Below are 16,321 nucleotides of genomic sequence, written 5' to 3' on the forward strand. Positions count from 1 at the left end.
CGAGGGTTCATGGGAGTTTGCCCAAAAGGTCCACATGTGTTTTGTGGCCCTGGAGAAAGCATTCGACTGTGTCCCTCATGATGCCCTGTGGGGGGTGCTCCAGGAGTATGGAATCAGGGGCCCTTTATTAGGGGCCATCCGGTCCCTGTACGAGCGGAGCAGGAGTTTGGTCCACATTGCCGGCACTAAGTCGGACCTGTTCCCGGTGCATGCTGGACTCTGGCAGGGCTGCCCTTTGTCACCGGTCCTGTTCATAACTTTTATGGACAGGATTTCTAGACGCAGCCAAGGGCCGGAGGGGGTCTGGTTTGGGGACCAGTGGATTTCCTCTCTTCTTTTTGCAGATGACGTGGTCCTGCTGGCCCCCTCTAGCCAAGACTTACAGCATGCGCTGGGACGGTTTGCAGCCGAGTGTGAAGCGGCTGGGATAAGGATCAGCTCCTCCAAGTCAGAGGCCATGGTACTTGACCGGAAAAGGGTGGCTTGTCCTCTTCAGGTTGGAGGGGAGTTCCTGCCTCAAGTGGAGGAGTTCAAGTATCTCGGGGTCTTGTTCACGAGTGAGGGAAGAATGGAGCGGGAAATCGACAGACGGATCGGTGTGGCTGCCGCAGTAATGGGGGCGCTGTGCCGGTCAGTTGTGGTGAAGAGAGAACTGAGTCGAAAAGCGAAGCTCTCGATTTACCGGTCAATCTATGTTCCTACCCTCACCTATGGCCATGAACTTTGGATCATGACCGAAAGAACGAGATCCCAGATACAAGCGGCTGAAATGAGCTTCCTCTGTAGGGTGGCCGGGCACTCCCTTAGAGACAGGGTGAGGAGCTCAGCCATCCGGGAGGGGCTCGGAGTAGAGCCGCTGCTCCTCCACATCGAGAGGAGCCAGTTGAGGTGGCTCGGGCATCTATACCGGCTGCCTCCTGGACGCCTTCCTCAGGAGGTGTTCCAGGCACGTCCCACTGGGAGGAGGCCCAGGACAGGGCCCAGGACACGCTGGAGGGACTATGTCTCTTGGCTGGCCTGGGAACGCCTTGGGCACCCCCCGGAGGAGCTGGAGGAGGTGTCTGGGGAGAAGGACGTCTGGGTGTCTCTGCTGAGTTTGCTGTCCCCGTGACCCTGTCCAGGATAAGCGGAAAACGACGAGTACGAGTACAAGTACGAGTATAAAATTCTAAATAAGGCTAACACATCAGGGCACCACCTAATCAGGAATCATTCGCCAAATCATTTAATGGTCAGGTGTTGTCGTGTTAATCCCAGCCCAATGTGGCATGGTTGGCCTGGGACATAAGTTCACTTCAACCTCCAAATATGGAGCAATTGTAAACTCACAAAGATATGGTTATCCACCCAGAGCATTGGCCAGAGAGCAGCCAAGAAGCCCATTGTCTCTGGAGGAGCTCCAGATTTCTACAGCTCTGGTGGGATAGGCAGTTGATAGAACAACTAATATTTATGCGCTCCACAAATCTACAAATCCATTGTTGAAAGAATGCCATAAAAATCATGTTTGCATAAGCCATTTAGTGCCAAGTGTTTTGTCAGTATTGGACCCAAAAGCAGCAAAGATTGAGTCAGTCAAAGGTTGAATGGTGCTGTGTTTAATGGAAATAATGTCCAGAGCTTACAGAGAACTAAAAACACAGAGAGAAGCTTGGGAGGACCAGGAGTCACGAATGCACAGCAGAATGCAACAAACTTGCTTTTATGGTTGGGTGGGCGTGGGGGTCATAAACATGAGAAAGCCGACTGTAACTAAAACCCAAATAAACACTAACAACAACAAAGTCGAAAATTTATTAAAAAACTAAAGTTTTATTTAAGCAGAGGAACCAGAACACAGCAACTGGACCAAAGCAAACTCAAATTCGACAGTATTATTACATGTGTTAGACACAGCAAACGTAGAAGAAGGTGTTCTGGTCAAATGAAACAAATATTTAACTTTTGGTCTATATGCAAAGTGCTATGGGTGGTGGAAAACTAACACCTTGAGCACACCATCTCGGAACATTGTGTTGTGGGGACAGTTTTCCTTAGCAGGAAAACTAGTCAGAGTTGACTGAGACATAGGTGGAGCTAGAAATCTGTTAGAGGCTGCAAATTTTAGACTGGGGCGCATCTTCATTTTCCAGCAGGACAGCAACCACCAACATACAGCCAGAGCTGCAAAAGGATGGTGTAGATTAAGCCTATGTACGTATTAGAATGTTCCAGTCAAAGTCTAGACCTATATATAATTTATAACTTGTGACAAGTTAAAGTTAATGATTATTCAATTTGACAGAGAATGAGGTATTTTGCAAAAAAGAAAAGGCAAAATGCTCAGCTTCTAGATGTGCAAAGCTGGTACCCCAAATGACCTTGTGGTTGTAACAGAACAAAATGTGGAAAATGTTTTTGAGGCATGAATACGTTTGCAAGGCACTTAGGATGCAGATGTAAAACTATGAAACAGGGGAACAGTTACAAAAATAAACCGTTTTTTCTTCTCCAAAACCAGGGACATACAATTGCAAGTAAAACTAGAATCTGAAACATGCAATGCCCTCTTCTTTTCTGAGAAATAACATTGACAATTTTGAATCTTTATTCAAAATTTCCTTAAATTTAAAGGAGGATCGAGAAGAATAAAAAGCAGTCTGCAGGTGCAGAGTGGGGAAAATAAAACTGTAGTAAATGGCTTTTTCCGTGCTGTCATTAAAAGTTACATGTTTGCCTCTGAATCATGGGAAAAAAAGAGTGGTAAGGATAAAGAGGGGTCCTTGCTTAAAGCTTAGTCATTACGTTGTGCTTGCATCTTCGCATGGGAGATAAGATTTCCACTGTTGTTGTCTGCTCTTAACCACAGGTGCTTGTTCATTTGACCTTCAACATTCCTTCAGTACCTGAGCTCTTAGTACTTGTCAGTGTGGAGAAAACATCAAGGTAGCTGTCTTCCAGGTAAACTACAGATATCATGTCAACATTAGATTAATCTACCTTGTCTGAACTGTTATGTGGAAACTACAAATTATTTGCATCATTGGAACAGGTGTTTTTTCATTTGTTCATCTGATTAAGGTGGGTCTGTATTGTGCTTTACTGTGATCCAACCTGCTGACAAATGCCACATCCATACGTTTAGGCTTGACACAACCACCCTTATTGGATTTTTAAGCTTGTATAGATGATAGATGATATAAGAAAAAAGAAAATTACACATAGAAAGAGAAAAAAACTTAAAAAGGTGGTGGATGGGAATTAGTGGGAAGGGAAGTGGAAGGATAAAAATGATGGGGGTGGCGCATGCACTCAAAGTAGGTTCAGTCGGTTCATGATTTGCAGGGGAATTCTGACAGTGAGAGGAGGGGGATGGTAAGCTCTCCAAACCTAATGCCTTTTCCATACATTCAACTAAGTTCCCCTTCTTTTGGTTTCTGCAGCCAAAGGTTAAACTATGACATGCTTTCATGATCACAGGAGGCAGGATGGGCTGTGCATATGGTTGGAATCTAAGCCAAATGTATAGCAAATCAAACAAGGATATGCACTGGTATGTATATGCCTGGAGGGGGGGTCGGCAAGTTCGTTGGGGGCGGGGTGGGCTCCTAATCCTCTGACTGCAACATGAGGAGCAGCACGTAGGAAAATCCACTTAAAAGCATTGAAAATTACTGATGCATTATTTAGGTATTATGAGGTGAGAAGCTACAAATGCATTAGATCATCAGAAGAGAGGATATGTGTCGGTATATATGTGTGTGTGTGTGTGTGTGTGTGTGTGTGTGTGTGTGTGTGTGTGTGTGTGTGTGTGTGTAAGCAAGCTATGCATCCTGGTGCAATGCCTGTATGTAAAGGTGGTCACCAAGTTCACCCTGTTGTGAGCTAATAGCTAGGGGGGTCGATACAATATCGCCACTCAGGGATAACCTTGAAGAGTGATTACATGTGGGATCCTATAGATACCAACAGCAACAACACACGGTAAAAGATCCAGGATCAGGAATATTAGAATAATTTATTAAGCGCTATATAATAAATAAAGAATACTACTTTTAAAAAACAACATCAGTGATCTCAGTTATCAGAAATCAGAAAAGTTCATAAATGCAAAATTCTGGTTTGTTCTCAGAAAAAAATCCAACATAATGAGTGTAAGACTCATCAGACTCAAGCCCACAACAGACACATGTTTACAATGCTCTCGAACAACTCTTAAAGTCTTGCCTAAGAGTATGGTTTTTTGAGTGTGCACACACAGGCTGTGCAAATTGAATCCTGCCTGAAATCAAACAAGGGTGTTATTGAAGTTGCCTAGAGACGGATTGTGCTCTCTTCTCTTCACAAGATTATAATTACTATGTTTAAGTATCACAGAAAGGCTCAATCTGTTCAAGAAACCTGTGTCAGCTTGAGATTTTACTGTTATGGAGCTGTTGTTTGATGTAAATACTGTAGGTAAATTAACAAATAGAGATCTTGAGGGTTCTAACACATTTATTAAATGTCAAAAACAAATTATTTTATAAAATTTAATTTCCAGAATCATCATTCATCTTTTGGGTACTTGTTGGAAATATAAATAGATCACCATGTATTTATGGCAGATATTTACATGGTGCTAAAACCACGTGCTGTAAGGAAGATGGATGGATGGATGGATGCAATCTTTCCAATCTTTAAGAACTGGAAGTCTGGAAATACAAATATTTTTAATTTTTCATGTACACGCAGAAATGGAAAATCCTTAAATCCCATGCTTTTCCAGACTGCATTTCCTGGACATATTGTGCCTCGGTGGGATGGGTCTTAAAATAGCTTCCACAGATTAAAGAAGACAAAAAATCAGTTTATATGTAAATCTATTCGTAAATTACACCGAGGATCTATGAGTCTAGTTGCATACGGCCTGTTGTTCTTCCAATGTGCCTGTGTTTCTGTATTTGCTGTGATGGGCGGAGTCCTTTCAGGCCACAATGCGCTCCTCTGGCTCCGGCGCTGCGTGTTTACAACTGCTTGCTGTAGTAGAGCAGCAGCAGCAGCAGCAGCAGCAGCAGCAACACTCTGACACCAAACACACCGGAGACACATGAGTGGGGCGTGTCAGTAATAAGGGTCAGAACCTACGTCCAATCAACTCTCGGTAAACCACTCACTGGCTGACCGGCTCAGCCAATGGCGTGCGCCTCCAATCGGTGTGTGAGCCAATAGAAAGAGAGAATGGTGTAGGCACGTGGATCTCCGCACACGTTGACGCTAGTAAACTGCCAAGAGAATCAGCTAGTTGAGACAGAGATCGATGAGCAGCCGGGCGGTGTGTGTGTGTGTGCGCGTAACCGAAGGATAGACTCGCCGATGCTGCTCCTGCCCCGGACCGTGTACTGACGAATCTACCGAACCCAAAGCAGAGGCGATATTTCATGTTTTTTTTCCACCGAGGCTCTTTTTACTATCTCACATTACTGGCGGTAAGTATTTAACCGCTTTCATCCTCTGTTGTTGGCGTTTCCTGAAGTTGGTAGACTAGCCTAACGGAATTTCCTGCCCAGCAATATCCTGTTTATGCTGTTAAAACAATGACCGTCCCCATCCCCAACGTGAGTCTCTGTAGCTAATCTTGTCAAAAAGCCGATGCAGCTTTCAAAAATAGTACAACTTGGTGATAAAATGTGCAGTGTTGGTATGTTGTAGTGGGCGTGATTACTCGCACAGACACACACACACACACACACACACACACACAGAGACGGGCAGCCATCACCTGTCTCTGTACCTGAGCCCGCATGCACCATCCCACCGCATCTCCATCCGTACCGCACTGGCTTCGCCACAGAGCCGGTCCAGTATTGTGTTTAGAACCTTGGTAGAATTCTCATTTGAATTGACTTAATCTATGAAATGCGTGGTAAAAACATGTGAAAACTGGGTTTATTGCTAACCGTCGTTACTGGTTAGTTTGCAGATTCAGTATGCATAAAATGTGACTGAAGTACAGTAAAAAGCAACAGAAATCATTAAACTATTAACATTATTATTTAAGTTAATATGACTGCTGAAATAGCTGTGAAACTGAATAATTTTTCTATGCGTGCTTACCAGTAGTTCTTTTGTCAGAACTTGTAAATCATACCCAAATAAAATGCTTTTAGGAATAATTGTTTTATCACGCTTTTCAAAAACCTTTATGACTGTTAAAATTGGTACCATACTGAATATTTTCTTCTGTATTTATCCTCTGTATGATTACAATTAATACTTTAGACAGTTTCCTTGTAGAATTTATTTTTTATTTGCTCTTTATAAATCCTTGACTGTTTATTTTATATGAACTATTATCAAACAGCTTTCTCTATATGTTTACAGCTGCTTAGTTTGTTCCTATAAATCATAACTAAATCATTTTTTAGAATTTGAATTTGTTTGAATTCAGATCAATATAATTGTTAACTTATCTATATTGACTGTTAACATAGCTGTCTAACTAAGTATATATTTTTTTATCTGCAGGATTACAGTACGTTTGTCAGTGGCTGAAAATCCTAAATGAATTACATTTTAAAATTATGTAGAATTTCTTTTCTTTTCAATTTTCCTATTCATGAATCACAAGTGAAATAGGTTTGTTCTTGATAAATATAACCATAAAGTTTAAGTTTTTGTATGTATATTCTATGTGAACAGGAAGCTGTTCTTAGGGGGCCCCCTCTTGGCCCTGAGGGGCCCTAAGTAGCAGCTTAGTTTGCCTCGGGCTGTCTCTGCTTAGTCAAATCAGGAAAGGCACAGCCAAATTATTCATTATTTTAATAATTAGTTTGATGTTTTAGGCAAAACATTTTAATATTAATCTAAAAATGCCCATTTGGTTGAAAATATTTTTTTTTAAACTGAAATAGACAATACTGCGTTTTTTATTCCTCTCCTAGCCCTTGAGGGTGCAAAAATCTATATCAGTCTCTGATAAGAGCTGGGCTGTTTATCTATGAAGTACATTCATATTTCCCCAAATGTGCTGGTGGGATCAGAGACTAGAGGACACTCACAGATCACACAGACTACAAGAGAAGGGTGTGTCAGTAGCCAGAGAGAATGAAAAATATGAGCAGAAACATAGTAGCTGTGTGCATAACGAATAGGATGGGATGAGAGCAGCGTGGCATGCAGAAATGCAGCCAGAGAGGAAAGAAGGTGGTTTGTGTGTGTCTAATCCTACTGGGGAGGGAGGTGGGTGTGTGTGGGGTAGAGAAAGCACGAGACTGAAGAGAGGAGGGGCTTCGGAGAGCAACCGGAGGCTGTGGTGGAGTGAGAGTGTGCCTATTCTGATTTCAGCACTCCACAAGCTCCCATCCCCCCCCCTCACATTTCCTGTCCTCCTCCAGTCTCCTCAATGGGAGCCAGACATGTACCACCATTGTGTGCCTCCTGCATATACCCCCAGCCCCACTCTGCACCATGTTAAACTAGGACACTGGTATACCCACCATTTTGAGTTGTGGGAGTTGTATATTTAGGAAGAGAGATGGGGAAAATGGAGCACTGCCAAAATAGAAAGCATGTTTGTCCTTTGAATTTAGTCCACATTTCATTAAGTTTGTTGTTTATTTTTGTCTCTCCTAAAAGCTAAATCTCCCTTGTAATAATCCAAATCCTCTTCTACTATTTCCTGAAAGTGATGCAGTCTCAAGGAAGCACATCCACCCAGCCCTCCTTTGATTCCCTGAGCTCCAGCGACAGCCTCGCGCTCAGCGACTCGGAACAGACTGAGGACGACACGGACGTCTTTTTGACGGACAGACCTTCCTCCGTCATCATTAGTGACTTTGTGTCCAAAAAGGACCTGGAATCGAGGAGCCCCAGGTCACAATGGGCGTGCAAGAAGGAAGAGACATACAGGTCGCAGAATGACTGCAAAGGATCAAAGTTTGGCCTGATTGACGCAAACCATGCGAGCCAGAGATCGAAATCACAGGGAGATCTGCTGTTTGCTCAGAAGGTAAGGAGAAATGGAGAGGGATCATATCACAGTGTTTGTACAGAGGGGACCTCTTCTGAGACTGTAATCTGTCTTATTCTCTGTCAGTGTGCTGACCTGCAGGGTTTTGTCAGGCCGCTCCTCGAGTTGCTGAATGGACTGAAGAGTGGTCGATTTGACCAGGGTAAGCATTCCTAAATCACTGCTTCCTGCAAACATGTGCAGACTTGTGGTGAAATATGTAGATAGGTGTCTGTATTGATACAGCACAAAGTGCAACAAGCATGAGACAACCGCCTTGCTTGAGTGAAAGGGGTGTCTGAGGCAGCGACTCCATGTGTTCACGTGTCCATTCAGTGTAAATGCTGATGGGTGGATTATGTATTTCATTGGCAGGCTTAAGCAGTTTTCAGCAAAGCGTCGCCATGGATCGCATCCAGAGGATTGTTGGGGTTTTGCAGAGACCAGACTGTGGGTAAGTAGTCATCCACATTGTCTGCCTGTCCACACTTAAGTATTCACAGTAAAAAGTATTCACAGACCTTGAGATTTTTCACTTTGCAACCACAAACTTCAGTGTATTTTATAGGACCATGGAAATAGAAAATCGGAGCACTTCAAAAATATTTTAGTTATTAAAGAAAGTCCAGCTGTGTGTAATGTAATCTCAGTATAAATCCAGCTGTTCTGGGATCAGCGCTGGTGGTGTAGGGGTTTAAGCCTGCGACCCATGACAGCCTTGATACAGGCTGTCATGGGTCGCAGGCTTAAACCCCTACATATTTAATCCTGGCCCCATCGACCTTTTCTGCACACCCGTATCCCCCACTCTTTCCACCATTTTCTGTCTGCTTACTATCAAAAAATGAAAAATAAAGGCCACTAGTGCCACAAAAAAACATTTAAAAAAAATCCAGCTGTTCTGTGAAGGCTTTAGAGGTCTCTTGGAGAATGTTGGTTGCTTGCTCTCCTTACCACTCCTGCCACTGTCAAGGCATTGGTGTACAACAAATACAGGACAATCCTGGAAAAAGTAATGTTCAAGGCTGCAGAGAATGTAAGACCGGGACTGAAATTCACCTTACAGCAGGACAACAACCCTAAACATACAGCCACAGCTACAATGGACTGGTTTAGATCAAAGCATATTCGTTTATTTGAATGGCCCAGTCAGAAGTAAGTACAACTGGCTGTTCCAAGATGTTTACCTTCCCAACTGCCTGGGCTTGAGCTATTTTGCAAAGAGGATTGGGCAAAACCTTCAGTCTCTCTATAAGCAAAGCCAAGAGAGATATTTAGAGGGGCTGAGTGCAAATGCATGCCCCACTATTCAAATTTTTATTCATAACAAAACTTTGTAAACCATGTATCCCTTTGCTTGAACCTTTACAATTATGTAATACATTGTGTTGGTGTATCTTATAAAATCCCAGTAAAATACATAAAAGTTTTTGGCTGTAATGTGTCAAAATGTGTCAGATTTAACAGACATTACTACTTTTCAGTTCAAGGCCCTATATCCGACAGATGGAGACATCTTGTTGCACAATGTCTCTCAGTCTGTTGCATGTTCATCTAAGCACTGAGATGAAAGTACAGCATCCATCTAACAGCACAGGCAAACACCAAATGCTTGGTGATGATTTTCCCAATGTTTTCTCTCCATATTTTAGGGAGAAGTACCTGAATACATTGCTCCAGGTGGAGGTGATGTTAAAGCTCTGGTTTCCCCATATCTCCACTCAACCTGTGTCTTCATCCTCCAGTGTTGCCGCATCCCCCACTCACTCCCTCCAGGACACTTGCAGCTCCACTCCGCCACACAAACATCGGGATCAGCTGCATATTCCTGTCAAGGTGAGAATGCACGCATTTCATCAGCCTGCTGTCCATCAGCCTACATCAGCCTGCTTGCATAAATACAGCCTCTCACCTTCCACCGGGTGCACCTCTGAGAGCTAATATTCATTTGCTTGCTCTCCTGTTCATTTTCCAGAAGCGCAGACTCAGCTGGACAGATACAGACTCCCCCATGCCCTCCCCCATACCTATCAAGTGCTGTCGTACCAGTGGAGAGGAGAGGAGGGAGAAGCACAATCAAGACGAAAGGGATCAGTCTACCTCTTCTCCACTGCTGGCTTCTGACACAAACCCGTATTCACCAGACATGGTCTGCAACAGCCAGCTAAACGATAGCGCAAAGGGAAATGACAGCGAGGGCGAGGCGCTGGATGAGCGTTCTAAGTACAAAGTGGCCCAGTGCTCCGAGCCCAGGCTGACATGGGTGCATCTTGCTCCCATTTCATCTCCCCGAAATGCTTGTCTCTCACACGAGGTCACAAAAATGGAAGGTATCAACGAAACCATTCTCACAGTAGGCCGCAGGGGCAGTCCAGCTATGCAAGACAGCTCCATCTCGTCCACCACGCCCTCTAAGATCCCCAAAAATCAGAAGAAGCCAACGCAGTGCCAAAGCCAGCTCATTGCTGCCAAACAACAAGGTGAAACAGAGACCACGGGGACATGTCAAGGTCAAAACCAGCCTGCACTTGTCTCACTGAAGCCTCTGGCCAGGGTATGCCCCTCCACTGTGGAGACCTGACACACCAAAAGAGCAAAGAGCCAGCAGCCTTGCTCCCCTTATTCCACCTAAGGCTAATAGCGGCTGCAACGCAAAGAAAGGAAAGCAAATGGTGTTTATGTATGCATTTCAAAAGGAGGAGAATTGCTGTTTGTGGAGATGGATTTTGTTAGCCTCATAGCATAATTGCCTCAGTCATTTCTGCCGCTATATGACTGAGGCAATTATGCTATGAGGATAACAATATAAAGGATGAATTTTTATGGAAAAGGAAAATTTCAAAGCGAAGTTAGAGCATTAGAAGCAGTTAAAATCTTCCCTGGTTATTTTCATTTAGTATAAATCTAGAATAGTTGGTCCTGGAGGCTGAAGCTCATTGTTAGTCTTAGACTTATGCTTTACAGCAGTTTATTCCAACACTACCTTATAGACATTTAAACTGTTGTCACTGTGGCATTGGGTTGGTATTTACACAAAAAACAATGACTGTTTACATAGCAAATGGAGCTTGGAGGCAGCGTGTCACACATGGTCTTCCTCTAAGACGCATACTGAGAACAGAACACGTAAAGTGTTTCTGGTGAGAATACCTATGTGATATTCAAAAATCCATAATATCAAAGACGTTAACCTGAACATCAATTTATTTTGAGACTGCTTTAGTTTCCTGTTAGATAAGAAAAACGCTTCACTTGTTCAGTTTTCAGTACGTGTTTCACACGGGAAGGTCATTGGTGGCGCATCACCTCCTACCTGTATTTCCTGTTTAAGTAATCACCGGCTTTTGTGTAAATAACCATCAAATGCAAATGATTAAAGGCTCATTAAATAGAGCTTTCATACACCGCTGTAGTGCTTTGGAGATTGGAATTGTTTTGCTGTAGAAGTCCAGGTCCAACTATCCTGAATTTATACTAAATCAGGATGTAAAGAGAGTTATCCACTGGTGGTAAGATGATGAATGCTTATTACCTTTAACAGAACCTCCTTTAAAAAAAAAAATTATCCCTTTAAACTGGCTATTTTAAATAATATGGGATCTAATATGTTTCAATTATATAAAAAACTATTGATAAAATAATATTCTTGATTTCATAATAATCCAAACACACAATTAAAGAGGAAAAAGAGCTAAAATACACTTAGATTTCAGGAATAGAAGGAAATGACTGTTGATGGCGACTGGAATGAGTTTTGGGAAACAACTGACAGAATAATCTTTTAAGCATGAAAGCAATCAATATATTCAATGCTGTTTTCACACCACTTGAACTTGATCTTAAAACTCTAAAAATAGGGAGTCTGATGTCGGTATTTAAAATGAGAACTTGGAGTGCTATGAGTTTAATCAGAGTAATTAACAGAGTGAACTGATTTTTGGGTTATGAAAGAAGGCCTGTTTGATATTACAGCTAATTGTAGATAGAACAGAGGAAAAGTCATTATTGAATTCAGTGAATACAAATCTTCTGGCTTGCATTGTGAGAAATACAAAACTGACTAATTATTATGCTGTATATGTGGTGTGTTTGAGACAGTGGAAAACAAATATGTAACATCCCACGAATGTATTCCAAAAAGTTTGAATGCTTCACATCCAGAGGATGGTCTGCAAACCGACCGGCGATCAAGGTCAAGAAGGACTTTTAATAATGACCAGCCTGAGGAAAACAAACAAAAAAAACACCAACCACTCATATAACCACTGTTAATTTATTCACGTTTAAATCAGACACTGTAGCTATTTATTATTGTTTGTATTTATTTATTGGGCAGCTGATTATCGCCTGCTGTGCCATGGCATAGTTGGCCCACAGATTTTTTTTTAATTATTAGATGCTTCTGACATTTCATGAGTTTTTTACTACTATCATAAGGGGGAAAAATGAGGCAGATGAAATAATTTGAACAGACTATTGGACTACTGTGCCTTTTTGCCAATGTGTTTGAAAAAGATCTTTGGTGCTTTCGGTGGATTTTGATTGTTTGCATTTCACAAAACCAGTATACATTCAATCAAGGAAAGCCAACATGTAGTCTACATTTTAAAGATGCATCATTGCATTAAAACCAACAGCGTAATAGACAACTAAAACAACAAAGTCCAGATCTGGTATCCTCATATCTGCTGTTTATCCTCACTGCCCACATCTCGAGCTGATATGGTGTGTGCATGTTTTGGTAATGTTTTGGGTTAGAAACCAGTAATGTAAAATCAAAAACAAGTGTTTATTTGATTTCTTTATTCTTTTGAACGTATAAAACATACAAAGTAAAATACCAGAAAAAGGGAAACAAAAAATATTGCTAGTAAGGTATGTAGTTCTGCCATCATCCTATAATGTGACTGTAGGAGGCGCTGTCTCCGCTGTACGCCTCTAAGGTGTTGCCTCAGAATGTTTAATGAGGAGACAGATAAGAATGAAAACACGAAATGAACAGATTTCTAAAATTTGGACGATGAGTATCTTTTTTAAAAACTGTCTCATATTCAAAAATGCTCATTCCCACCATATATGGGCAGTGATGTCACAGGGTGAAGCAGGTTGTGGAGCCTGTCAAAATTTAAGAAAACTGGCCTTTTTTGTTTCTCTTTGCCAATGATTTTTTTTTATTATTAAATAAAAATACAGATTTTCAGGGATTTTTTTTTCCACCATAAATAAAAATGTCTTTTTTTGTCTTTCTTAGTTTGAATTTTAACATGAAATCTGTTAACCACTTGTTTTTTTTGTTGTTGCTGTTTTTCATTACTGTTTTGTGGTTGAGAAAATTCAACCTTTCATGAACTGAATATGCACACCGTCAGCAGTGGCTATGATTTTGTCATGTATGATTGAAAGTATCTTTTTTTTAAAAGCCTTTTTGGGCTCTTGTTAGTGGCGGAGCTAATTGAACTGCTGTAGCTCTTAAAATAAAAAAAAACTAAATGTATATAAATTAGGTAATATTTGTACTCAATGTTTTACAGGATCCCTTTATTAGTAAAAAAAAATAAGCATTGACATAACATTCCTATAAATATTGGGCTATCTTTATCAGAGTGATTGGATCAACTTGTATAACAAAATTGTATAAATATTGAAATAATTTTTTTTTTGTAATTCTACCACTAATTCTGGACCGAGGGAGATGACTCCTCTAAATAGCCTCACATGTAAACACAGAGCCCCCCTGGCAGCCATCATGTTACTGCCGATGTTTTTGGAGCAATGAGCACACAAGCCCTCCGTCACAGATCCAGACTCTGACTCCGGATCAGAGCCATAGGGGGTTGTCTTCCACCTCATTCTTGTTTACTGTTAAAGTATGACAGAGAAACCAATTGCACTTATCTGTTAAGCTGTTTCTTGGGGGGAGACTCTCTCGGGTGTATGTTTTTTATTATAGTGTCCACTGCTGATTAGTCAGGAATAACAATGTCTTGTTTATTTTAGCTGCCTTTCTCTCATTATATGCAAACTGACTGTAACTCGTCCCTTCCCCCACTCTGCTGTACTGGTCTGCCCTTGCTGTCTCTCCTACATCTCCCAGTTAGTACCTTTTTCTTTAACAAAGCTCTTTCTTTCTTTCGCCCCATCTTTTTCTGAAATTATCCTCCTGACTATTTCTCTAACAATGACACGAGACAGAAATCTTTTAATAAATGACACATTTTTTAAAGTTAAACTGCCTTCTCTTTTTTTTCCAGAATTATTTAGGACAAAATATTAAAATTTCCTTTCCATGTTTGCTTTTTGGCTTCTTTCATTATGATGCACTGATAGACTTGATGTGTTTTGAAAAGCAGCTCTCACTAAACAGATTTGACTCAGTGGGGTGCAGATTTAGAGACTATGTTTAAAAGTGTGTGTGAGCTTGTGGGGTGGGGTTGTGGAGGTTGAACCGAAGAGGAGGAAGGAGGGGTATGGTGTGAGTCTATTGATTCTAATCTGACTGACAGTAAGGGGGGCTGGATGATCCTCCGACCAGCTGCTACTGCAAAGGCCGAACTTTACTGTTGTGTGTTTGTGTGCAGGTTTAGGTTACGAAATCATAATTAGTACTTACCCCCTAGAAATAGAAGAATCGCCTGGCATGGGGGTATCTCGTGTGAATCCGTGGTGTCATAAATCACAAGGAAAAAATTTAGAATTTCACTTGATCAGAAAATTTAAAAGGCTGGGAGTCAAAAGTTAATCTGATACATACAGTGGCACACCCCTATTAAAATGCAAGTTTGTATAAAAACAAACATACATACTTTTCCAAATATAAGATTTAGCATCTACAATTCAAGTGAAAAACAAATTATTAGTGATTTATTAGCATAAATGTGGCTACATAAATGAGCACATCCTTAAACACTTTCATAAAACCCTTTTTCATTCTCTTTCTGCATTTAGTTTTCATGAGTTCACATTTGCCATCCATTTTATTGAATCTGATTAACCTAAAATAAAGTTCAGCTGTGTTAGGATCTTCTTGGCCTCTTCTCATTTGCATCGCTTAGCTGAAACCATAGTTTGTAGAAAGGTTACCATGGGAATAAACTATCGTGTAAAGGTATCAGTCAGGAGAAAGCTGCAAATGAATTTCAAAGTTTTATATGTGACACAATGAAGGCAGTCACCAATATTTAAAGAAAATGTGAGATAACAGGGATATTACAAAAACTGGATATTTCTCTAAAATTGATGAAAACCCAAGATGGAAGTTGGACGGACAGACTGACCCAAAAGACTGAAAGGACCTCTAAAGAAGCTATAGAAACGTCTGGTTGTCGCTGGTTGTGCTCTACATGTAACGACAATCTCTTGGATTCTCCATATGTCTAGACGGAGTAGAGATAAAACGTAGAACACTTTTTTAACTAAATAAAACATCTAGTTTGTGTTAGAATTTCTCAAAACTTTGCTGAAGAATATTTTGAAACCCAACTTGAACTTTTGGACCCAAGGTACATTTGGCACAAACACAACACACAGCACATCGCCAAAAGAGCACCATACACAAAGTTAAATATTGTGGAAGCAGCTCTATGGTCTGGTTTTTGTTTTTCCTCACATGGAAAGTGAGTTTTTGTCAAGGTGGGTGAAATCAGGAACAGTTCTCTGCTGTGAAGGTCTCAGCTAGAACTCAGAAGATGTAGAGGGATTTTATTTTTCAGCTTCAGTAGCTGCGTTTCCATTGACCATCAAATTGCCCAAATTGTAATTACGAAAATAAATTTACTTAATGGAAACACGGCAATTAAAAAAAAAACTCGGTAAAAAGGCCATATCAAAATTGATGTATTTTGCAAAACTGCGATGGAAACACTTTTTTAACACGAGTCACCTGATCAACAACTGGATTTTACTACTGGCGAAGAAGATGACAGGAAGTAGAAGGAAGATGATGTTAGAGAACAAACTCATTCACGTCTGATTTTAATTGTATTTCTTATTAAATGGAAACACCACAATTGTGAAATTGTGTTTTTTTGACATTAGAAGAATATCGAATGAGTTTTGCATACATTTGTAATGGAAACGCAGCTACAGTGACTCCTAGAGTCACTGTGCTGAAGGTAGGACGTAAACCTGGACGGCTCTCATAGGTTGGACAAACAAATTCCTGCTGCGATTAAATCCATCTGGGAATTATTGCTAAAGCCAAGCCTCATCTTCCTTTTAAAGATCTTGAAAAGGTTATTCATGCTCTCATTAACTCTCATCTGGACAATTGTAGTGATTACAAACTGTCCAGAGAAGAGCAGCTTGGTTGTTTAACTGGTAGTAAAACGCATTAACACACATCTCTGGTCTTGA

At 41.1% G+C, this 16,321-nt stretch overlaps 1 protein-coding gene across 2 annotated transcripts; it reads left to right on the plus strand.

Moving 5' to 3' along the window:
* The first annotated feature begins 5,253 nt into the window (after positions 1–5,253).
* On the plus strand, positions 5,254–14,198 carry LOC124866212. Of its 2 annotated transcripts, none has more exons than XM_047361903.1 (6): positions 5,254–5,447; positions 7,647–7,969; positions 8,057–8,132; positions 8,345–8,423; positions 9,622–9,805; positions 9,945–14,198. In XM_047361903.1, exons 2-6 carry the CDS (start codon positions 7,649–7,651, stop codon positions 10,548–10,550), a joined length of 1,266 nt encoding a protein of 421 aa, XP_047217859.1. In that variant the 5' UTR covers positions 5,254–5,447; positions 7,647–7,648; the 3' UTR covers positions 10,551–14,198. The 2 variants fall into 2 exon arrangements, with proteins under 2 accessions (XP_047217859.1, XP_047217860.1); XM_047361904.1 differs by having other exon boundaries at positions 9,715–9,805.
* Positions 14,199–16,321: the final 2,123 nt, after the last annotated feature.

The sequence above is a fragment of the Girardinichthys multiradiatus genome, chromosome 3 (assembly GCF_021462225.1).
Source record: "Girardinichthys multiradiatus isolate DD_20200921_A chromosome 3, DD_fGirMul_XY1, whole genome shotgun sequence".
In the NCBI taxonomy this organism is placed as follows: Eukaryota; Metazoa; Chordata; class Actinopteri; order Cyprinodontiformes; family Goodeidae; genus Girardinichthys; species Girardinichthys multiradiatus.